This window comes from Emydura macquarii, unplaced genomic scaffold, assembly GCF_026122565.2.
Source record: "Emydura macquarii macquarii isolate MOO-44397 ecotype Brisbane River unplaced genomic scaffold, CSIRO-AGI_Emac_v2 contig_1253, whole genome shotgun sequence".
Taxonomy (NCBI): domain Eukaryota; kingdom Metazoa; phylum Chordata; order Testudines; family Chelidae; genus Emydura; species Emydura macquarii.
This window is the reverse complement of record NW_027131390.1, coordinates 51436134-51460933: the sequence shown is the minus strand read 5'-3', so window position 1 is coordinate 51460933 and position 24800 is coordinate 51436134. Positions and strand designations below refer to the sequence as shown.

At 43.7% G+C, this 24800-nt stretch overlaps 1 protein-coding gene across 1 annotated transcript in view; it reads right to left on the bottom strand.

Moving 5' to 3' along the window:
• The window catches only part of PLEKHM3 (pleckstrin homology domain containing M3), a 98115-nt gene extending 94983 nt beyond the window's left edge, over positions 1 to 3132 (bottom strand). Inside the window, exon 1 of the mRNA XM_067549816.1 lies at positions 2529 to 3132. Coding sequence (XP_067405917.1) covers positions 2529 to 3132 — 604 coding nt within the window. The remainder of the gene's footprint in view (positions 1 to 2528) is intronic.
• Positions 3133 to 24800: the final 21668 nt, after the last annotated feature.

The window sequence follows — 24800 nt, the reverse complement described above, 5'->3', positions numbered from 1 at the left end:
TGGTTTGCAGTGGGGTGAGATCATTGGACACTAGCAGAAGACAGCTGCTATGTAAATATAAGATGGTACCAATCTTAAAATATAAAAAGTGGAAACAAAAGGCTTAACCCCTCCCCCCAGGTCATTTTTTTGGTAGTATAAAGTGAAACTAGGAGAGTCACACAGCTTGTGCAGGCTGAGCTCATCGCACACTCCAGAGGCTCCATGCATCCTACCATTCCCCCCCACAAGCTCCCTGAGCACCCCCTATGCCCTTCTATTTCAGGGACTCCACAACTTGTCCCATCTCCACCTTGCAGGGGTTCTGTGTGCCCCAATTCCCCCATTGCAGGATCCCCCAATATATCACCAGCAGGGGTGCTGACTGCCCCCAATGGCAGGGGTTCTGAACCCTCATTACCCTCTTCCTCCCATGTTCCCCCCTTTCCCTCTGTGCTGGTTGGTCTGCCTGCCCCTGATTCCCACCTATCAACCATGCTAGCTCTGTGTCCCCCCTTTCCTTCCTCCCCCATAGTAGGGTCCCTCTATCTCCCCCACACCCAGGTTGTGTTTGCTCCATTCCCCCCTCTCTATATTCTCACCCTCTTCCCCGCATTCCCTCCCATTATTCCTCTCTCTGTCTGGGAGATAAGTCATTCAGGGTGTCAATGTGTTAATTAAACTCTAGTGGGAGGATGGACAGAGATGAGACAGAAGTATTGTTATGCCGGAAGGCATTAATGGATGCCATCGAGCAGTTGGGGTGGTGCTAAAGAACTGGCAGAGACATCATATGTCTCCACTTTCTGCCTTTTGGTTTGATTTTCCCAAAATCAACAGGGTTCTGATCACTGATGCCTAGAGCTTTCCCTGAAATTTTGGAATTGATCCGACGTGGCGTTCAAATGTTATCGCATTACAGAAATATAAACGCCACCAGGTTGAATGTGAGGCCTCACAAGCTCAGCCAACACCACATAAAAACTATGCTATAATTTACACAAAGAAAAAAAAAAAAAAGAGGAGAGAATCACAACTTATAACCGCATCAAGATGCATGCATTACTCTATAGAGATGCCATAGTGCTTGGCCTTTCCATGGGTGCACAGGACTCTTCCCCCTCCTAGGTTAGCCCATGCAATGACCAGACAGAATTATCAACCCTGCATTCAAGGGACCAGAGTCAGCCCTGTCCATGCTCTCCTATGGCTGCACTCCTCAGTATGCACCGACAGGAACAGCAGGCAATGGGAAGCAGGATGTACCCAATTAAGGGATGGCATAGTGGGCACGTTCCCCTTGTGAGCTGAGAAGCTGCCAGTGGCAGGACCCTGCGGTTCCCCGATGGGTGGATTTCCCCCTTGCAGGGGTATAACTTAAGGCACAGATTTTATAAAAAAGCTCAGCTCCCATTTAGGCACTTTATTTTGATAGCTAAGAAGGAGCCGACCTCTTTGGAAAATCTGACCTTAAAGGCACGCTTTAACCACTAAGCCAGTGTTTCTCAACCTTTTGATAACAGGGACCGGCTTGCTCCCTTCCTAAACTGTGTCAGGGAGATCTCAGGGACCAGTGCCGGTCCATGGACCGGTCGTTGAGAAACACTGCCCTAAGCAACCACGCCATCTGGCTACTGTAATCATTGTCCTCCTTTCCCCCTTCCACTCCCCATTTGTTTTCCTTATATTCATTTACTAAGCCATGTCTTTATTTAGATTGTATGATCTTTGTGGCATGGACTGTGTCTTCTATAAGTGCTCAATGCACTTTTGGCAGCTGCAGAATAAACAATCATCAAGCAGGAGACATTGGTTTGGTGTTTCTGAAGCCTCCAGCAAAATCTCTTCCAGAGAAAAAGGGAAACATACAGTTCACTGAAATATTGCTTCATTTATGTGGCTCACTAAGAAAGTCTGTGTCAATCAGATAACAAGACTTCCTGCAACCCACACAAAGCTGGCAGAGATGCATTAATATTGACAAGGGCACTGATTGCTCGCTGGAGTTTCTGTTGTTTCTGAACTGAGGATGTAATCTTTCTTAAAGAGATAGCACAGAATCGTTTAGCTTAAAAAAATAAAAAAACAGGTTTTATGTCTTTTTTTATTTTTAAGACAAGCAAGCCTATTTTTTCATTAGTTATTTCTAACATTTCAGTGAAAACTGCCTTTTTTTTTTTTTTAAAGATTAGCCATTTTCCCAATAAACTTGCAGTCCAAACCATCTTATACATGAGACCCAGAAAATGAAACTAACCAGAAAGAACTAGATGCATATCTTTCTTAGCCAACCTGCATGAAATGAAAAATGTAAATAAGTGTACTTTTAAAACCAAAAACAAACAGCAGCAGTAAGGTAATATTTTTTAAAATATGGGCCAGATCCTCTGCTGGTAAAAAATGTCAATCCACTGAAGTGAGTGGAACTATGTCAGTTTACACCAGCTGGAGATCTGGCTCATAATTTTTAACCTAGCAGTTTCCCTTCCAAGACAAGATCAATATTAAAAATGAAGCATTAGTAAAAACAATGAAGCACCAGTACGTACCAGTGTTCCCTTGAATGTCCTCTCCCTTATTTAATGTGGGTGATAGGCATGAGAGTCTAGTGCAATTGGTGTCCTGATTAGATGACTGTTGCACAGATGCACCTGTCAAAACAAGTCCCCAGTCTATGTGACTTACATCCGAGCGTGACCGGTTATGTCCTGGCTTGAAAGTGGAGGCTTCCTCATTCTGCACTAGGATATCGTTCACAGAGCGGGGCCTGTCTCTCCTCCGTTGACAGAGATTAAAAATATTAAAAGTCGAGGTTTCCCTTTGCTCCACCCAGGAAAGATTATCTGGGGCTGTCCCCCTTTGCACTGTAAACTGATCTTTGGCAGGGAACGTTTTTGGAGCGTTGGTTTCCAAGAGGCCGTTTCTGCAGCGTTCCCAAATGAGGCTGCTTTTAGCTAAGGAAGTGATGTTTCTCAGGTCTCCACCATCCGAAATCTGATTGAATACTTCATTCCCTACTAGCTCGGGAATCTCCTGCACCCCGTACACCTCGGACGGTTGCACAACCTTTTCCAGCTTACAATCAAAACTATTGAAGAAATCTTCAGTCACCTCTAAGGCCGGGCTGATGTCATCAACTTCTAGTGCTTCCATTTCCTGTGTTGCTGGAAGGCCTGAGTTGTCAGTGCCGACTTAGGAAGATGCTGCATAAATGTCCAGGTATAGAGGATAAAGATGCTTTAGGAAAGCTTCTGGCACTGCACTGACCTAGATGTGGCAGGATGAATACAAGTGCCACCAAAACCTTTGGTGGCAAAGGCCCTTGGCATCGGAGTTTGACTTCAGATGTGCTACTTGACTTCCATATGGGAGGGTGTCAGTGATGAAATTGCTCCTCCACAGTTATTTTTCTGAGTGTTAAGTTATTTACGCAGATGCTGGAAATGTGGTTAAGTTATTCAATGGAACCAGTTCATGGCAATCTGGAGTTCCTGTAAAGCAGAGCACAGCACCATTTTAATAAACCCTCTTTCATTCAAGCGAAGCTGCTTAATCACTTGATTTTTCCCACCGTCATTATCCCCTCTTTGCTTTTGGCATCAAAGTTATTGTGTACCAAGTTTCCTTACAGGGCTTCCGTCATCCACTGAGTGGGAGATTACGTGTTATCACTTTTTGAATTAGAACCTGTACAGAGCAGGGTGGGGCACCAGATAAGCAGGAGCCCAGGTGATACCATTTATTAGCCAAGATAAGCTTTTCAGAGCTACAGTGAAAGGTGTTCTTTATTAGCTTTCTGTGATACAGTGACCTATGGGACGCCTGGTGTAGGCTTCTATGAGGATATGAGGAAACCTAAAAAAAAAAAAATGGCCTGAAATTAGTTGGGAGACTTTAGGATGTGAGTCATTCTGGAAACATTAAGATCGAACTAAGTTGTGTTGTGAATACTTGGCTATCTGACTCTTATTATAAATAGCACAGGGACTACCTGGCTGAAGAATCAGGCCTGAGAGGCTAACACTGACCTGAACTCTGAATTCCTTCATTATTTTTTGGACTATAACAGGGCATTAGAGAGGCAAGGTGGGTGAGATAATATGTTAACAGAAGTTGGTCCAATAAAAGATATTACCTCACCCACCTTGTCTCTCTAATGCCTTGGGACCAACATGGCTAAATCAACATGGCATATCACAGAGCACGTAAAACAGTGGTGGAAATGGAAGACCAGAGCAACGTAATGCTAAAGAAAACCCAGCATGCCCAGAGGTGTCATTAATCTGCAGATCGCCAACTCCAGGCAATGGGCTCATTGATGCCGTGGCAAAGTGCAGAGGCAGAAAAACGTTTTGAGGTCCAAACCTGCACCAGGTTGAGAGGTGAGTTGAGGCAACTCACCCCCTTACAGGAGTGGGCTCTCGGTACTCATTCTTGTATACTAAGGGGCTGCTCCACTGCCAGGGCGTAGATCCCATTCTCCTCACCTCTGCTGCTGCTGTTGTCACTTCTCTTGACTTGAGGTGCCACTCACTACGCTGCTGTTGCTGGGGGCAGGCACATCTAAAATTGATCCAGATCAATCAGAAGCACATATTGGGTTCTTGTCACCGTCTGTGTAGGTATTTCTATTAGTCTGAGTGCTGGCCTCTAGTTATACCTTGTTTAGACAGACCTCACTAGTGCTGGAGGAAACCAATGCTGACACTGAGCTTAAGAGATTTTCCAATAAATCTAAACACAAAATAATGAAATACCTTTTTTGTTTAGAAACATCCTGCCCTATATTGTGTCTTTGCCTTTTCAGAGGCTGGTCCACCTAGGAGGATAAGAATCCACTACTGCTGTCAGCTACAGCAGTTACTCCTTTAGCCCAACTGGTTGAGGCTCTGCTTTTAATGTAGCCAGTCCTCCTGCAGTGGCTACATCTTAATAAAGAGAAGACAATTCAATTTGTTTGGAACAGAGGGGAATGAAAAGTCTTGTACTGGGGAGGGGTTGTATTCCCCAATAACTCGCTTTCCACCCCCAAGTTTACTTTGTTGTGGCAAATTACTTCTTTTACTGTTTAATAATAAGCAGTCTTCCATCATCTTTGCTAACCGGCTTTTAGTTGCTGCAGTTCAGGAATGGTGGTCTTTGTAAAATGCGTTCCAAGACACGTGCTTTAAAAACAAAAACACGTATAACTTCATGGGAATGTTAAACCTTTTTTCCTCGGCTGTAACGGTGAGCCTCAAATCGTCATGCTTCACACAGCAGCTTCCAATAATATTTCCTTGGTGCATATTAACTACCACTCTGTGACGTGCACACCAGTGAGCATGTTATAGAAGAGCGCTGGCATGCTGATTTGCCAGGCTGCGTCTGATTAATTGAGGTAGGGCCAGAATCAGAACTGTAAAGCTGAACAAAATGGGTGTAAAATGGTGTCAAATCAGAATGGTGTGTGTGTAACAGTCACTCTGCACAGGTGTAAATGGCTACCCAGTGCATGAGGCAGTGGAGAATATAGGCCCTACACACTTACAATTGGAGAGGAGACAAAACTAGAACTGAATATCTAACCACCAATGGATTTCCAGTGTGCATTCAAGCAAAGGACTGATCCAAGCCCACCCTGTCCCCTCACAGTTTTCGTTCTGGGTCAGACCCGAAATTGAAGGAGCCAATTTTCCATTGCTAGTTCAGGTATAGCTCAAGTCTTATGGGAATAGTTGACATTGGGAGATTTTCAGCATTTGGAGCCCAAATCTCCCCAAACCTGCTTGTGAAATTTCAGTGCCGTCAAAACTGAACTTTAAACCTTATTCAGGCTTGAACTAGAACACCAAACCCTAGCCTGATCCTAACCCGGATCTGGACATCAACTCTGTAGTCTACTTCTACAGCTAGAGGGAAATTCTGGCGCCGCTGAAGTCAATGGGGGTTTTGCCATCTGTGACAGATATGGCAATTTCCTAAAATATCTTTGGGGAGATCTCACTATATTAAGTTCATGTATCATGCCGGGCCAGGGATTATATGTCATTTCATAGGGTAGAGTGACCACAGCCCTCCAGGAACTAAGAACACTTGGGTGGTGATTGGGCAAATTCACTCAGGTTTTCACCCCTCCAGACAGGTGTCACCACCTGGGCAGGCTCCTACGTACTGGTTCAAACTGGATTCTCCAGAGATCAACAAAGAAGGAACTTTTGGATAAATAGCCTGAGTTTAAACTGACTCAGGGCCTTCTTTTGGATCCAGCAAATGGACAGGACCGTCTGTCCAAGGGGGGCCCAATCCTTGTTGAAGGGTTGTAAGGACTTGGCCTGGGGCTGGGTGATCTCCGATGAGCTTACACACATGCTTGAGGGTTCTTTTACTGGGTTTGGTATGTTTTCTCTGAGAGGCTTTCACCTTCAGAATAAACGTGCTTGCTTAGAAAGGGCTGTGCTGTGACTTATAACGGTGGCACTTCTGCTGTTCATAGCCTCTGAGGAGAAAGGGAAGCAGGCCTGCTTAGGCAGTCTGTCTTGCTGGGGAACTCACAGTGCAGCCTGGAAACACTCCGCCAGGAGAAAGAGGGGCATCAGTCTCCACCCCAGAGAGGTGCCGGCTGAGGAGCTGGGAGCCTACAGTGAGTGCAGTGGCCCTGAACTATGACACCATTGACTTCAGTTGGGCTGGGATTTCACCCCTAGTTTCACCACTAATATTCAGGCATCTCTGAAGAGAAGGGCAGTAGCAACACAGACCATAAGTGCTTGTTGACCACTCCCTGCCCCAAATCCTCTCTTGCAAACCAATAAAGCAAGAGTGTCTTAGGATAACTGTGGAGGCAACATACTCAACGCCTGGAGAACAAAAAGCAGATCAAGGAGTAACTTCCATGGACTGCAAAGTGAGCTGCATTTAGACCTCCTTAGCCAGGATAAGCATGTGAGGAGAAGGCCTTTGCATGGAAGAAAATAAATGGAGGGAGAGTAATGGACCTCAATAGCTGTAATCCACCCACGTGCAAATCCTTCACTAGCATTTCTTTCTGAGCGATGGCTCGTCCCATGATAGCTTGAGTTTCATTTACCTATGTGCAGTTAGTGTTAGCTGGGACAGAAACAGCACTGAGATAGAATCAGATGCCAAACAGTGAAAGTACACAAAGAGGCCATTTCACCAGCTTGGTTCCCACTTGACAGATTTAAGCAATCTGAACAGCAGTGATTGCAGAAGGGCTTGTGACCTGTCACAGCAACATTTCAAGGGAAAACAAGGAGCAGTAAAACACACTGTCCCTTTGTTCTCTAGTCTACATCAACATGAGAAAAAAAATCAACATACCCAAGCAATTACACACTTTCACTTAGCAGTTTATTATCAAACATGGAGACCCTTTTTGTATGTGGCTGCAAGCTTGTTCTGATTTTGTGGGATGAGGATTATCTCATGTCACACAACTGACCACATTCTTGTAAAGCCATGGAATTGTCTCCAAAGTGGCTCCACGTTCTGGAAGCACATGACAATGCTGAGTCACATGGCGACAGGATGACGTGATACTGCACCATGACCTGGCTTTGCACCATCACCACTTCGTGATGCAGTATGCCCTGCAGCATGAACTGCTATACAAGGTAACCTCCATGGGAGGTGGTTATCCCTTTCTATACAGTCTGGGGAGTGCTTCCTTAAAGGATGAAAGGTGCTACATAAATGCACAGTGAATTATCATTAGTGCTTAGACAGTGTCACTACAGTGATATGTCCTCTGTAAGGGTACCTGAGATTGATTGCATCAGACAATCACAAGCTCTAAGAGTTCCACTTAGGTTTTTGCATCTAACTTACATCAAATGAACCCGGATTCTGATACCCAGGTAAACAATTCAGTTGTACTCTCAATCTCCGATGCCAATGTGAAGGCGATTTAATTTGGTCCCTACATCTGAATGGAAAAAAACCCAACAACAAAACCATCTAGATGGGCTACCTTTTAAATAATTATAGAGAGTGCTGTTTTAGTATAACTCAGTGTCAGTACATGGAGGGATGTGATGCACCATATCTTAGGTGAATTGTTGGCCAAAAAAAAAAAAGTCTTAAAACTGGACTTGGAGTAGCTGAAAAGAAGCATGTGCTTCTCTGTGTGCGTTTCTATGTATATTTTATACCACACACAGGTAGACGTGAGAAAGAATAAATGTGTGTACTGTACTATGCAGGTTTTAATCAGCGTGGGTTTGCAGTATGCTCTCATGGGGTGAAACCACAAGTGAGGTCCGCAGGTCATTCCAAACGAGATACACAGACAGCACCAAGTTATTTAGTTTAATCAAGACTAGAGGATATTGTGAGGTGCTCCAGGCACTTACCAAAGCTAGGTGACTTAGCAGCCCAACAGCAGAGGAAATTCAGTTTTAACAAATGCCAGGTAACACACACCAGAAGGGATCATTTGAGTTACCCACTCACACTTCTTTCTAGGTTCTAAAGTAACTAACCACACAAGGAAAGTATCTGGGCATTCCGATGGACAGCTCAGTGAAAAGGCACTCAATACACAGCAGCGCGCATAAAGCACCAGGATGGAGGGACAGAAACAATCCTGCAAATATTAGAATGACTTTATATAAATTGATGATATGCCCTCATCTGGAGTACTGGCCACCCCACATCAAAAAAAGATTACACAGGAATAGCAAAGGTCCAGAGACAGATGACTTAGGTTGGAAAGTCCATATAAAGAGAAAGGGAAGAGACGAGGATTGTTTAGTTTAGGGAAGAGATGAATAAAAGAGGGTGTCACTGATACCTATAAAATAATGAAAGCTATACACAGAGTAAATGAGGTGTTCCCATTTACCCTTTCATAATACAAGAACAAAGGGAATATTCACCTAAATTCAAAAGCAACACATTTAAAACAGACAAATGACAGGAAGTCCCTAACCTGTGGAGCTGTATGCTACAAGACATTGGGTGCTAAGGGCACATTTTTCAAAAGTGCCTAAGTGGGTTAGGAGTTTAAGTGCCATTGACGGTCAGTGAGACTTGAGCTCCTAAGCCCTTTAGGCACCTTTGAAAATTTTACCCTAAGACTTTAGTAGGAAATGTTGATAACTAGAGGGAAGTGCTGAGTGACTCCCCAGGAAAGCTACAAGTCTCCTCTTTGCAGAGCTCCTGTTTCCAGCCTTGCACTCCTGAGATACCAGATCGTAAACCTGTCACTGGGGTAGGACTGAATAGTGCCCATCCTGTGCCTCACAGGGTAATTCTGGAAGGACACTGACATAATTAGGTCGACATAAGCTGCCTTACATTGACCTGACTCTGTAGTGTAGACCAGCCCTTGGGTTCCAGCTCCTTGGGTCACATGATCACATCAGATCTCAGCTTTCATTTAAAAATAAAAAAGGAGGAAGTTTCTAGCTCTTGTGGTCACAAAGAAAGGCTTGAAAAAGTCACTTGGGTTTAACTGATGCAGCAACCTCTGTCTGAGTCTGCAGGCAGCCTGAACCACATCTGAGATGGGTGACCTGCCACATGCATCTCAACAGGAGGTTAAATGCACGGCTTTCTGCCCACACCATCCCAGCAAAGTGTTCTGTGTGGCAGGAGAAGACAGTAGTGAGTCTCTGCCAACCCAAGCAAACACAACCTGATACTTGGGGTAAATTCTGGGGCCTCTCCTTTCTTTCCATGGGGGCAGAGGAAGCTGTGCTGCTCCACAGGGAAGAGAGGAGTCCTGCCTCTTGGGGAGAGGAGAGAGGGCCCTTCTCCTGCATCACTCTAGGTGAAGGCTGGGGCCACGGTGTGGGGCTGACCAGAGGGACCCCGTATCATGGTGTGCCTAGGATCTGGATAGTCTTAATTCAGCCCTGGACCAAGACACCAGGAACAATATCCTAACTATTACAAAAATTGCCATGGGACCTCTGGGTAAGTCTACACTGCACACTAAGACCTAGTCTGTGGAACCCATGAATTTGGGGTTTCCAAATCCATGCTGGAGCATCCACAATGTATATTAAATTTGGATTTTCACTTGCTGGACCCAGGTCCAACAACCACTCTAATGTGTGCATACTGCACTACACCAGCCTTCTGAATCGGGTCTGCGCTTGACCTGCATCCACAGTGCAAAACGACAGGGCTTGGACATGCGCTGCAGTGGGACACAGGCTCTGACTCCCCCCACTTGCATGGTCCTAGGACCCGGGGCCTCAGTGCTTAATGACCTGAGTCAGACTGATTTGAGTGTGAACAGAAAATGGACTTGGGCTCAAACTGGAATCAGAGCCTGGGCTGCAGTGCAGGGCTGGGGTGCAGTGTAGACATACCTTATAGTGACAAGACGTGACCAGGGCCTTGGAGTCCCGTCTCATCCAAAAGACAGATTAACTCCTCTTTTGCTAGAGCTACTTTCAGAACTCGGCACTCCACGACTCCTTAGATTCAGGGGCTGTTGGCAGTTAATACTGAATGTCCTTCTTCATGAATTGGTCTCTAAGCCACTTCAATCCATACCTTTCCTTTGACACACCTTGAGCAACCAATGCACAGATTTTTCTCAGTACACCCCACACTTTTTGCCACTGTCAAGATTGTAGATGGTTGTATGGGTCACGTGATCAAAATATTACCCAGAATCTAAATTAGCTGTATTTAGGTCAGTTGAAATCCCTGAGAACCAAGCTCATCTGTGCAGCAGCACTGAAGGGTCACTGTCAAACTGGTTAGCCATCAAGACAGGAGTAAATCACTTAAGAAGTCGCTTTCATGATTCCTGAGAGGGAGTATATTCGATTGGTTAGAGTACAGGATGGGAGTTAGGGTTCCTGTGTTGTGATCTCAACTCTGTCACTGATTGGTTGTAATTTGCCCAATAAATCTGTGCCTCGGTTTACCAATACTTACTTACCTCTCAAGGATTACGAGAGTTAATACTTCCAATAGTTTTAAGCTTAAAGAATGGAAGATGGCAGAGAAGTGCAAAGTATTGTTGCATAGCCTGTTCTTTTCCCAGATCCATCCACGCTGCATAGCAAATAACGCCACCAAAAGCAGATATTATTAATCATTTGTAGTGGAGTAGTTCCTACAGCAGCAGGTCTCAACTTTTTCTTACCCCACCTCTTTAATATCAGGATGACCCCAGGATTCCCCTCTCACTTAGGAGAGACTTCTCTCCCATTCAGCAATATGAGAAGGGCAGGGCGAGAGCAGCCCCTAGTTTGAGTACTCTAGCCAGCAGGCCTCAATCAGGGATCAGGGCCTCACTACGGTGGGCACTGCACATGCATATAACAAAAGGAGTGTCCTTGCCTGAAAGAGCTTACAATCTAATGCAATGTACTGGGAACCGCAAGCACGTACACTTATGCCACTTTGCTTATTGAGAGTCTTAACCAGTAAGTAGTACTTCTGCCTCTTTTCCCTACTCACTACAGGTTGTTTGGAGGGGAAATACACACCGCCAAAATCCTGACGGTCATTTGAGTACCGTAAAGGACAGCTATCATACGGCCATTTGAATGCATCAGCCTTGACGTGGTCCCTTTCAAAATTACATGAAATATTGTTGGATTGAGTGTTTAAATATGTTTTTTGGGGGTGGAGGAGTGGAGATCATCCCTCTTTTCTTTATGTCTACATGGGAGATGTGTCCCCAAACTTTCTTTTGTTGTAACATGGATCACAGCATGGAAAAGGTTGAGAAACCACTAGTATGCAGCATTCATCTTTCTTTAGTTTGGGCGGTTTATTAGGCTTTGGGCCTTAAAACAGTTGCTAGTCCCCTGGTCTAACAGTGTTTTTTTGACACTGGTGAGAGATCTCTGAACTGGGTCATTGTCAATCTTCGCACAAAGAGAAGAGTCCCTAAATGAAAATTTTTACAGTACTTGTAAAAATAACTTCTCAATATTAGTTAAGCACTGCAGTTAGTTACTGAGGGATGGTGTGGAATCTCTGTCCCTGGAGGTTTTTAAAAACAAACCTCTAACAGGGATGGTCCAGGTATAGTTGACTAAATGACTTCTTGATGGCCCTTCCAACCCTATATTTTTATGATTCCATAATATAAATCTGAGAAATTTAACTGTCCAGGAAAAACACTGGGCCCAGGACAAGAATTCCCCAAAGACCAGGTTACACCTGTACCCTAAATATGTATTTGACCAAAACATATATATACTGAGACAATGCACCTAACAATTCCAGGAGAAACTTACAAGAGCCAGAGAAAAAGCATTCTCAGTCAAGAGCACTTGAACGCTGGACAAGCCAACAGGGAGATAAGACCGAGCTTAAGTTTATCCATCTTCATGATGCAAAACCCCACCATTTGCTGGATACGTCCTGCAACGAAGGGTGAAAAGGGACCTCTAACATCCATGCATAAGAAACAACAACAAAGACAGTCTCCTAGAAGCTGGGAGAGGTGAAGGGCAGAATCAGCTTTGATGACCTCTATGGACAACACTAGGTGAATCTAAATCAGGTGCTTAGATGCTACAGAGCTCTAGAAGTAATTGAGAGAACTGAGGAGTCAGATCCCACTAATAATGACATGTACCTGTACAGCTGGCAGGGTTCAAAATTATATCTCCGTGTGTAAATTGTTGCAGCTACGCTGTCTGCATGGCAGTAGCTGATTTATGATTGCTAAGGATCTGACCCAATCCCTTTAAGCAAGAAGATTCTCAAAGCCTTCTACAGACATAAACTGTGCTACGTATCTATAGAACTCTTTGCCCATCACTGAATGTAATATTCATTAATAATAAGTGCCACTTACAGTACACAGTGCTTTTAATTTTCCCAGCACTTTGCAAGCATTCATTCAAATGCAGCAACCTCTCGGGTGAAACACAGAGGTGAACAGCATTGCATGGCAACATTGCGCAACAAACAGTGCACAAAAAGAGGCAAACGTGAAGAGGGCAGTGAGGAAATATGGATCCTGGAAAGCTTTTTGCCCCCCTCTTCCCAAGACAGGTTTGTGTACAGCTCTCCAGAGATCTTTATCACACAGCCTCGCTGACTCCCTTGCCCGGCAGCAATCTGACACACACTTCCCTCCTGGCTGAAGAATGCTATGAGAAATGAATGGTTGCATCACTTCCTGCCGGCTTGACGGTGATTAGCTGTCTGAAAGCTCTCCAGCTGGACTGTGGCTGTGGAAAGGAGCAGCGAGTCTAGGCAGAGACGGAATAGAAAACAAAGCAACGTTGCAGAAGGGCAGCCCTGTGCAGAAGGACTTTTTACAGGGTGTGTTCACACAGCACATGCCCCGAGCCAGAGAAAGACGCTAAGGCCCCAATCCAGCAAAGCACTTAAACCTGTGTGTTGCTTCAGTGAAGCCATGAAATGTTTTGCTTGACTGAGGCCTTAAGCAGTTAGGCACTGATTCAGCAAAGTCCTTAAACACACTCCTACATTCAAACACGAGTAGTCCTGCTGCCTTCAGCTGGATGACTCTCAGGCTTATCACTCGGCACATGCTTAAGGACCTTGCTGAGTCAGGGCCCTAATGAACATATACTGTACATAACCCTCTGACAAGCCTATGCGATGCTGCAAACAGGGCCTAAACCTATTCATTAAGCAGGGATGTTGGCCTGGGTTGCTACAGCGATCGGTCCACGTGCCTCCCAGGAGTTCTATCCATCTCCATTGGAGGCAGGTGGCATTTTGGGTGACTGTGCATGGTGCCCAGTTCTGTTTTATGTGCGTTGACTTAATTCACATGTTGTCATGCTGACCTGGCTAAAAACCCTGCATCTTTCTCCAGCCAGGCAGACAATTTAAAGACAGAAGAAAATAAAACAAACCAGGCTGCGTTAGCTTCCGGGATCAACACAAAAAGGAGTGAGTCCTACAGTACTGTAGCAGTCAGATGTTGATGGGAGATGTCACTGGGAGGACTCACCAGGCTGCAAGCACAGAGGGCTGGTTTAAATGACCTCACTAGACATTTTAAGAAATATATTATTCAGGTTGATGCTTTTTACAATGGGATCCGCCGTGTTGGATCAGTTTGTCTCCAACCAGCAAGTTCTGGAGGTGGCTGGGGGGCATCCCAAATTGCAGCTACAAATAAATAAAAGATTTTTGAAAATTAAATAATCTGCCTTCAGGTTGTACGAGAGCCCCACTCTCATACTAAAGCCCCTCTCTCATACTTCACTGAGGGACAGAATCAGGGCTTAAAAATCCCATAGAACTTTTTTCCCCAGTGGAAATCCAAGTTGAAAATTTTGCAGCTGGTTCCTAGAAATCTCAATTGATAACTTGGTTTTGGAAGCTAACAATGGTTTTACTGATTCTTGGGGGTATTGGTCCCCATGTAGAAACTAACAGAGACCAATGGAAGACAGGTGAAAGACTCTAATGGATGGAGATTGCTGGAATTTGTACTCAACTTGTTCTTCTGCTGATGTGTGTTCACCAGGGTCCTGCTGGCAAATGTCCTCCACCCAAGAGATGGCTGCTTTTCAACCATGAAGTGTATGTATATGCGGCCAGGAGCTATGGGGACTCAGCATCACATATATAGGGCCCAGAGACTGTAAAGCCTTTGGGGATCATTCTGGATGAAGGGTTATCCAGTAACAATGTAAAGGATTATTATTGTTACTTTATTATCTAGACTCCAGCCCATTCTCCTAATCAAGGAGCTAACCCTGGACGATTCAAAGCTAATTACACTAAGACCTTGGAGTTCATCTGAATATAAGTGAGTGTTCGATTATAAACAAACAAACAAACACCATTTAATACATGCATAAAATCATTTTAAAAAAATCCTTTCTGATTTCCCAACCACTCAGCCCTGGCAGTTTGACACATGTATTATCACCTGAAAAAATAACCCAATGGACACTGAACTTCAACAAAACCGTACAGCAGCCCGCCTCCCCGAGATCATGTCAACCTCATGAAAATCAGGCAATTCTGGAGGACGGTTACCACACCACATTATTGTTATAATACCAGCATTATTCCTCCAACACAATCACAACACAGACTGGTCTCACCGTTTACTAGCAACAAACACAAACTTTATCTCAAGAGATCTTTGCAGCAGCTCAGCAGAAGCCAGACAATACCTGACTAACTTAAATTCAACATACTATATTATTTCTAAGCTGCCAAAACCAGTCAGATCCCAGGAGCTCAGCAACTGTGGTGATGGGGACTAAATAAGAACCTAGCTAGAGTAGATTACATCCTTCAGCTACACTATGTAGTTCCCTCTCCCATTATGTTGAATTTGTGATTTCTGAAGCTAGAATTTTAAACTTGTAAACTTCTGATTCAGGAAAATCGTCACTAAACCTCAGCCCTCTCAGGCTAGACAGTTGGGGCTACTGTTGCCTGAAATGACTTATGTCACGCTCCTTGAAAGGTTTTCCAAGTGCTTATCTTTATGCACTTTGAGTAGCCCCATTCACTTCAGTGGGACTGCTCAAAGTGAGTAAAATTACGTGTGTGTAAATCTTTGCAAGATTGGGTCCTTAAGTCTTTGTTTTCTGAGTAGTAAATCAGAGACAAATAATTCATTCTCTTTGCACTCTCTCCTATCTACTGGTGCCACTAACCATAATATCTAAACTAATGCTATAAGTATTATACAGTCCTATATTTATTGGGATTACTTAATCCTACAGTTTATAATTCTATTCACTATGTCTTGAGCGCTTGTCCCATAAGAAAGCAAAAACTTTACTGCAAAAAATAAAACAAAACAAAATATTGCATTGCACTTCCCATCAGCAGAGAATAATGCAGTTATGTACAAACCCAAACAATGGAATTTGGTTCTGCCTGAATTCTGAAGCAAACAAAAATCCAGTTGAAGGATTACAAGGATGGTGCCTTTATAACAGAGTTTCTCTGGCTAGATATATGGCTATATATGCACATCTTGGTGTGTTACAAATAAACACAGAGGTATGTATATATACGTATATATATACACAATACATAAAGACTTACAAATCTATCTGCAAGGTGATGGGCACCACAGGAAAAGATAAGATAGACAGATGTCTTTCTGTGGGTGTGTTTATAAAATAGCGAGAAACAGCAATGAATGACCAAACCTTTGATACATTTTCTGATATGCAAAAGACACAAATCCAGCCACAAACCATCAGATTAACAACAAAGGGGGAAGCTTTACCTGGCCCTCTGGAGCGCCACAAAACCCACTTTGTCCTTTCTTCCTAGTAGATGATATTTGCTGTACAATTACTCCTCATTCTGTGAGGACAGGCAACATCCCTGCCCTGTGTTATCCATCCTTCTCCCTGCTCTGTGTTTACAATCTGCTTGTCTCAGTCCCTTCTCAAATCCTTCCCTTCAACAGCCAGGGAAACTGATTCTCTGACAGCAAGGTTCCACCCCACAGAAGTTCTCGCTTCCTCCTGCCACGCCTTTGCTCTGTGACCACACATAGCTGGCCATTCGCCATGGCTGTGTGACACATGGCTCTTCTCCCTATTTCTCTTTGACTTGCACACTGCTTTCATCTTCTACTAGGTCACAGATAATGTAATGCCTATGACTGTTCACCACGCAGCCAAAAATGCATAAATGTAACCCTTGAGCACGTCTGAGTTTTCAACACATTTTTTTCATCAGTTTTCAGTCTGAGCTCTTTCTTCCCTGTATATTAACTCTATGCATCTGGTATGATGTGTTTGTGAGAGCCTGGAAGTGTGACCTAGCAGATAGCACACTGGTGTGGGCAGGGCCCCACATGGGCATGAAAAAGGGTAACTTTACCGGGCCCAGAGGCCTTGGGGGGCCCAGAGGGCCTGACCCAGGCTGCAACCCCCATGGGTAAGTGTATGTGTGTGGGAGCTGGCCTGTGTTACAAGTTTGTACTGGGCCTGAAAAAATTAAGCTTGGGCCCTAGGTGTGGGACTCAGAAGCCCTGGGTTCTATTCCCAACTCTGCTGTTGGCTTGCTTGATGGCCTAGAACATGTCATTTGTGCCTCAGTTTCTCTATCTATAAAATGGGGATAATGATACCGACCTCTGTGTTTTAAGCTCTATTGATGAAAAGAAGTAGGTATTATTATTATATAGATATACAGCATCTGTATCCATCTGTTGTCTCCTCTCTTATACTTACATTGTAAGATCTTTGGGGCAGGGATCACCTTTTTGTTCTGTGTTTATCCAGCACCTAGCACAGTGGGCTCCTGGTCCATGATTAGGGCTCCTAGGCACTACAGTAATCCAAATAAATTATAATAAATGTATAAGTATATAAATCAGTTAAAGTGATAAGCAACTGAAAATGGGGTCTTATAATAAGAAGTGTCAGACAGCCTTAATTATAAGCAATGCTAACAGTTCTGCCTATAATAAATAAATCAGGGTTTTGCCAACCCCAAGTGTTCAAAAATCATGAAACTGGCATTAAAATTATGATTTTTTTTTAAATAAGGGTCTTTTTATTTGCCTTCTGTTTCTGAATCTGATGGGAGAGGTGTCATATTTTCAAGCTCTTCTCTATGACCATGAGGGCTAGAAATTTCCTTTTAAATAAATGAAAGCTCATGCAATCATTTGACTCCAGGAGTGGGAGCTTTAAGAAAAACATCAAATATGAGATTTGTGATAAAAATCCTGAGTGCTAGCAGACTCTTAGCAGCTGCAGGTTGTGCTAAGGTATATAAAAATTTCACCATAGATTTGCAATAAGATCTTCAATTCAACCTGTTACTCTTGGTGTTACAAAGTATTTATTTTATTATTTGTGTGGTGCAATAAGATTGCCATTGATGGACATAAACTGAACAGCCAGACAGGCCACTTTAAGGACCCAGCTAAAGATGAAGCCAGATAGCGCTTGGTCTGCAAGGAGACTCCATCCCTTTGGGATTTGCATGACGACGATGATTTTATTTTTATTTGTTATTTGTTATTTATATAGCACCAGAGCTGGTCATAGAGTGTGTGTGTGTGGGGAGCAGGGAAAAAAATCACAATTTTAAAAAGATGTTTGGATATAAAATTTCACTGAAATTTTGAATTCCAGAATATTTTGACCAGCTCTGTATAGCACCATACACATGCACGGTGCTTTACTGAAGTTGTGATCTCCTTACAGGGAAACAACCTTTTTTTAAAACTAGATTTGCTAGACTTTTATTAATATACAATATAATATATATTCAAATATAAAATAGAACTAATTTACTCTAAACAGACCCTTACCTCAATCAGCTGACTCTAGTAGTGGTATGTTTTCCAAGCCATCATAGAGAAATAGAATTTGTACTGGCTAATTTAAAATAGATTAAATCGGTCATTGGAAATTTTGTGGCAAAGTATTTGGATGGTTTATTTTCATTACCTTTTGGGGTGGAATGTACAAGTTCCAATTTAGCAAGGCACTTAAATACATGCTTAATTTAAATTTCAGGGAAGCCAGTGGTACTTTGCTGAATCGTGCTGGGATTACTTGTGTGCTGGACTGTAACCACATGATAAAGTGCTTTGCAAAATGGGGGCCATGAAGTGGATGCAATTATTTAGATCCAAAAGAGGAGGAAGGGGTTATGGTGAGTTATCTTTGATTCTCACACATACAAACACACACACACACTCTAAAGTAATTTTTAATATACTCCTACAGATATGGTTGGCATAGTGCACAAAAGTAATTTTCACAAGGAGCATCTGATTTCAATGTGCTGATGCTTAAGTGCCTTGGCACAAATAAATAGTAGTTTGTGAGTGATTGAATGAAAATGAATCAATCCCTGCCTATATGAAAATGGAATGGATCTTATTGCTCAATGATGAGGAACATAATAACAGACCACACGAGCCCATCCAAGTCAAGATCTTGCCTTGTCTTTAGCCATGCTAATCAGTATCCTTATTTATCATTTTATTTATTACTGTTCATTCTTTTCACAGATGATAGTGAAGGTTGGCTGTGCGGTTTCATTTAATTCTTCAGCATGAAAGAAAGGTCTGAGACTTGATGATGCTTCTAGCTAAGATGCGTGACTTGTCCCAGCGGTTCTGGAAGTCTGCTTGGACGTGTGGTGCATCTGAGTGAGCTGCCAGCTGTGGGACAGCAGACCACCTCGCGACGCCAAAAGTGGAGGACAGAGGGCAAGGTGAAAACTAAAATAATAATAAATACGTAGCTCTTATAGGCCCTGTTTCAGCTATTGACTTCAATGGGACTGCTCACGTGCTTGAAGTCACACTCCTACTTACATATCTTGTTGAATCATGGCCATATAGCACTTCTCATCCGTAGATCTTAGAGTGCTTTCAAACTGCAGTGGGGGGAGCAGACCTCCTCTTGCAACCCTAAAAAGAAGATTTTAGTTTAGAAACAGGGAATGAAAGTCGTTTGTTTGTCGTAAAGTTAGGGTGTATCTATGCGGCAGCTAGGAGCATGCTTCCCAGCACAGGTAGACAGACACGTCAGTTCTGATCAAGTGAGCGCACTAACAATAGCAGTGTAGCTGGACTAGCCCCCTGAGTACATACACAAGGGCCCATGCAGGTTTGTACTCGGGCAGCTAGGCTGTGCTACCCCCAGCTACGCTGCCACTTTTAGCATGCAAGCTCAAGCAACATTGGCACATGTCTATCTACCCAAGCTGGGAAGCATGCTCCCAGATGCAGTGCAGATGTGGTATCGTAGACAGTTAAGAAGGCGGGAAGGGGAAATAGTAAGAGAGCTTTCGAGGCTGCCTCTGGCCTTCCCTTTAAAAAAAAGTGAACTCATTTAGAGTTTTGTCTCCATGAATCTGGAAGGACCACAATGTTATGAGCCTCAAAAATTATTAACCGTATTAACAGCCCTTGGGTTTCCCCACAAGTCTGGTGGAAGATGATGAGTCCACCCTTCTTAGCCTTCCCCAACCCACTTCTCCCACAGCCATAGATACCTATCCCTGCACTGAGGTTCCAATGTATGTACAAAGGCACTGGGATGGCTGATGCTCCCTGCTGAACAGGTAGGGTGTAATCTGAAAGCAGAGAGCATCCTTTGCTCAGGGAATAATTTGGGCCCAGGTTTTCACTTTTCAGGTCTTTTAAGAAGAACAGTGAAAACCCACCATTTTCTGCAGCGGGATGAGATGCCTTCCTCTTTCTAACTGTGATTTTATACCTGTGATCCATAAGGAATCCATCTGCCAAAGATGAAAAACAATTTAGTATTTCTGAGATCAGACAGCTTGCTTTCTTTCTCAATTAATTAATTATTCTATAGGGTACTGATATTCTGCATGCTTTTAGATAGATTGAATAGCCGACCTTAACAGACTACCTTAAAAATTGTGGGATGGCAGCTGCTTTCACAAGTCTCCCTCTGAAGGAACATTAACAATAGAGAGTTTGTTGTTGAACTGCAGCTGGTATGTTCTTTTATTCATTCAAGCATCTAAATTCCAGATTTAACAAATTTGATGTTTAAACTCAGTCTTTTCATTCTGTCATGAAAACACAGATTTTCTTAAATAGGATGTAATTATTAAAGAAACAGCTATAGCTATTGCCATAATTAAACAGGCTTCCACACAGCTTGAGTTCCAACTTTGTCCCGTGTTTACCAGGATCCACTGTCTTAAACTGTGTACAGGACAGACATCTAATGGCTGACTAATATACTGCAAGTAAACATATCATTACATATATCTGTCATCCATATACATAAATGACGTAAGCATTTTGCCTCTTATTTTAATTCCTCAAATGCCCTCTCTGCTTTTTTAAGATATTACTGAGGGATCTAAAGCTGGCACAAATAACAAAAGAGACAGAGGGCATCTCTGTCTGGTAACTCTGTAAACTGAAAAATAGGGGTCTTCAGCTCATTTGTTTGTACGATAGCCTCCAAAATTGAGTTTTAGCCTCCAGAATCTGATCGTCTCCTGCTAGGACTCCAGAGTCCTTTCCCTTTATTTCAGAGTTTGGTTCCTTTTGTAAGAAGCTGAACTTCTCTCTCTTGAACTGGGTAACCCCCACCGAAACCTTAGGTCAGATCCTCAGCTAAATTGGCAGAGCTATGCCAGTTTACCGTTGCCATTGAAGAGCTGTACCAACTTACACTAGTTGAGGATCCTGTCCACCATCTTTTCCTTTTCCCTCTGAAGAATGAGCTTTTATTTCACACATTGTAATTACTGACTCCCCACGTGGAAGCTGTTACCTCATGTAAAGACTATTAACTGGTACATTAAGCACAAGATGAAACCTTCCCGATAATTGCCGGTAAGTTCACGTTTGTGAAAATAAATATCATCAGATGATTAAATTAAACACAGGAAACAGCCCTGCTATACACTATTTTCACTCATTACACAGAAAGAAAGATCAAAGAGAACAAATTGGGTAGAGTTATCTCAACTCATCCAAGTTTAGGATGTGGCCATCTATTTAACATATTAATTAGCCTCATATTCACTGTGAATGGCAAAGACTAGGTCTGCCATTTTCATTTGTCTTGTGGTTTGTAAATTACCAGACGCTACGAGGGTGATGGGCACTTTAAAAATCAATCGCTTCTTGATTCTAAAATACATACGGTATGGGGGCGGGGGAGGGATGAGAGAAAAATGAGCCTGAATTCTGAACTCAGGTGCACCGGAGTAACACTATTCACTTCAGTGGAGTTACTCCTGATTTCCACCAAGATGTAAGCAGGATGAGACTCAGACCCAGGAAGAGGGAGTAAAGACTGGAGGAATATCCTGCCCTCCAGCACCCCTGGCATTCAGCATCCCAGCATTTTTCTTATTCTCTTGCATTCAGCCCACTCCTTTCCATTTCCCCTTTTGCTAAGCAGACTTTCCCATCCCTGTGCAACTGCCACAGGCAACATCTTTCTTCAGCCACTTGGCTTAGACCCTGTTTAAATAGGGAGATTGTTTCTGAAGTGGAGTTTCATCCAAGCTTTTCCCTGCTTTGCTTTCTCACTTCAGGGAGGGTGAAGGAAGAGAGCAAGAGTGGGCATTCTTAGACCTAGTTCCCACTGTAAGCCCGCCATTATCAGCACAAACACACACACACACACATAGCCGTGCACACATACATCCAGAAAGCTCCGCTATTCTCCTGCTAATGGGATTGGCCCTGCTTAAAGCAGTCTGCTAGAACATTGTCTGCACCCACAGCAAGGGAAACATTATTCAAAGGCCTTTCAGTCCCTAAAAGAAGCAGCAGAACAGAGTAATTATTGGAGGCTTTCCAGTAACAAGGGCATCTTTGCTCTTTGTCTGTGTTGGTTTAATAAGGCCTGCTAATGGGGTTGTGGGGGAGGGGCACGCTAATGGTTCTAAACAAAACTCCTTTTCTCCCCTCCTCCCTTGTTATGAGAGGTGGCTTTATGGTGAGTGCCAGCAAAGCCATAAGTTACCATATTGCAAACCGCCCTTCAGCAAAACTTTGTGTGAACCCAGCTGCTTTGCGCCCGAGCTCTTCAGCGCCGGGAGTGAGTCATTTTGGTTGCTTTGCCATGTTCTTCCACGCTTCCCCATGTGTCCATGGCCCCCTAGTCATCTTGTGAACCTTGCATGGCTGGACGCAGCGGCGCTCGGCGGCCGCGATGACAGTGCAGACTAATTCCTCGGAACAAAACCTGGTGCTTCTGCCTGTTGCTCAGCAACTACCCCAGGATGCCTTACCTGAAGTGAAAGGCGGGCTGGAATCTGGTGGTGAGTCGCTGATGCTCACATCAATTGGGCACGAGAGCGGCCCAAGACCAACTGCCTGCTTTGGGAAATGAAACCCTCTCCAGTAGTGCAGGTACGGGTCAAGCAAAGGCCAGTTTGACCCTCCATCCAGTGATGCGCTGGAGAGGATTTTTGGGAGCCTGCTGTTAAAATTCTGTGAAGGGGAAGGTTAGGACAGTTTCCCTACCTTGGATGGAGTCACTTCCTCTCAGGAAGCTGCTACACACTCCCTGTTGAGACGACAGCCATCAGGTGCCAACTTTGGAAGAGCTAATGTTGGGTCTTTGCAGTGAACCAGATTGATCCAAGTGTTAGGCACTTAGAAAGAAATGTCATGCAAAAGAAGAGCTTCCCAGGATGCCTCTACAAAAGATAAATACAAACCCCATGCATATAAATAACACAGTATTACATACATATATAGTTAGCTATTCAGTAATAACATAATACAAACAAATCAAAATAGTGATATAGCCCTTTTCCTGTAGAGATCTCAAAGCATTTTGCATACAAGGGCAAGAATGGTCAACCACATTTTATTAGTGGGGAAACTGAGGCACAGAGAGAGCAGTAACATGGCCAAGGTCACATGACAGGACTGGGGCTAGGACCCATGTCCGCTGGCGTCTAAGCCAGATCCCTAGCCACAGTACAATGCTGTTTTTACAGTAACTACCAGCCCCAATTTCAAATGATATTACTTGAGCACTTCACTGTAGTGTACACAGTGTAGATTTCAGGAACAGTGCATCATGAACATATTCCCAGCAAATGCATTTTGTATATGTTTCTTTGCCAAGTGATGTCAGTGTTGCTGCTTTCCTTGGTTATGGTTAGTAGGAAGTGGTTTTGTTCACACAGGAACTAAATGAACAGATTCTCAGTCCTCTCCACATGCATATGCACCCTGGCCCAAGGGGGTTATCACAGGCTAAAAAGAAAAAATGTGGCAGCCCGCACTGCCTGCATCCTAGGGCCCTGTTTTCAAGAAGGATCCTCCATACAGGCATGTGCCATTACTTCCCGAGAGCTCTGCATTGTTTCTCCATTCAGGACTGTTTCAGTCCTTTCAAAATCCCACACAGAATTTTACAGATCTTCTAACTAGAGGAATGTCTGTCTAGGTGCTTACATGACCTCTGCCACCATTGTATCTGAGCATCTCATAGCATCCCTGTAAAGCAAGGAAGCATTACTATCCCCATATTACATGCAACAGAGGCATAAAGAGGTTAAGTGAATTGCCCAAGGTCACACAGGAAGTCTGTAGCAGAGCCAGGGATTGAATGCAGTTCTGTGTCTTGAGTACAGTGTTTTGAACTCCATACCATCTTTCCTCCCCCATCTTAAAATCTCTGGACAGTCTTTTTCCTGGCATAGAAGAGCAGACTTCCAGTATTTCATCTTTTAATGATGTGTTAATCGTGATTCTTTAACATCATCTTGATGCTTTTTAAAAAAAAATAAAAAACTACTGCAGAGGAAAGCACCGTCCCTGCCGCAAGGAGTTTGCGAGTTAAAGTTAGAAAGGCAAGATGAACTGATCCCTGGCGGAGGGTTCATATTTTAAATACACCTCCTCTCTTTCTTTTGTGGGTGAGCATGGATAGGTCTTGTTGAAGATATGTATTCTGAAGAGGGATTTGCATGGAGGGAGGTAATAATTTTGAGCACAAGCAGATGGAGTGAATTGGAACAGCAGGGGTGGCATGGAAGAAGACATGAAGGAGAGTGGGAGAAGGATATGAAGTGAGTTTTAAGGGGCATAGGTGGAGTGAAGGCAATGTGTGAGTCAGCAGACAGAAATGAGCGCTGAGATGTAGAGAGGGGTGGAACTGTGTGGAGCACTGAAGGGAAGAGTGAGAGGCTGGAACCTGATTCAGAAGGAGAAGGGAAGCTAGTGGAGAGACTCAAAGAGGAGGAGATTGTTTTACCGGTGCCATTTCTCAAGGACTAGAAGACATGATGCAGGGAGATCAGAGAAGAAGAAATTGCAGGGCTAGAGGAGAGGGATGACCAAAGCATGGACAAAAGGGGTTTGTAGTTGGAAAGGACAGATTTCAGAACTGATGTGAAGGAAAAACCAATAGGATTTGCAAGTGGATGAATAAAGT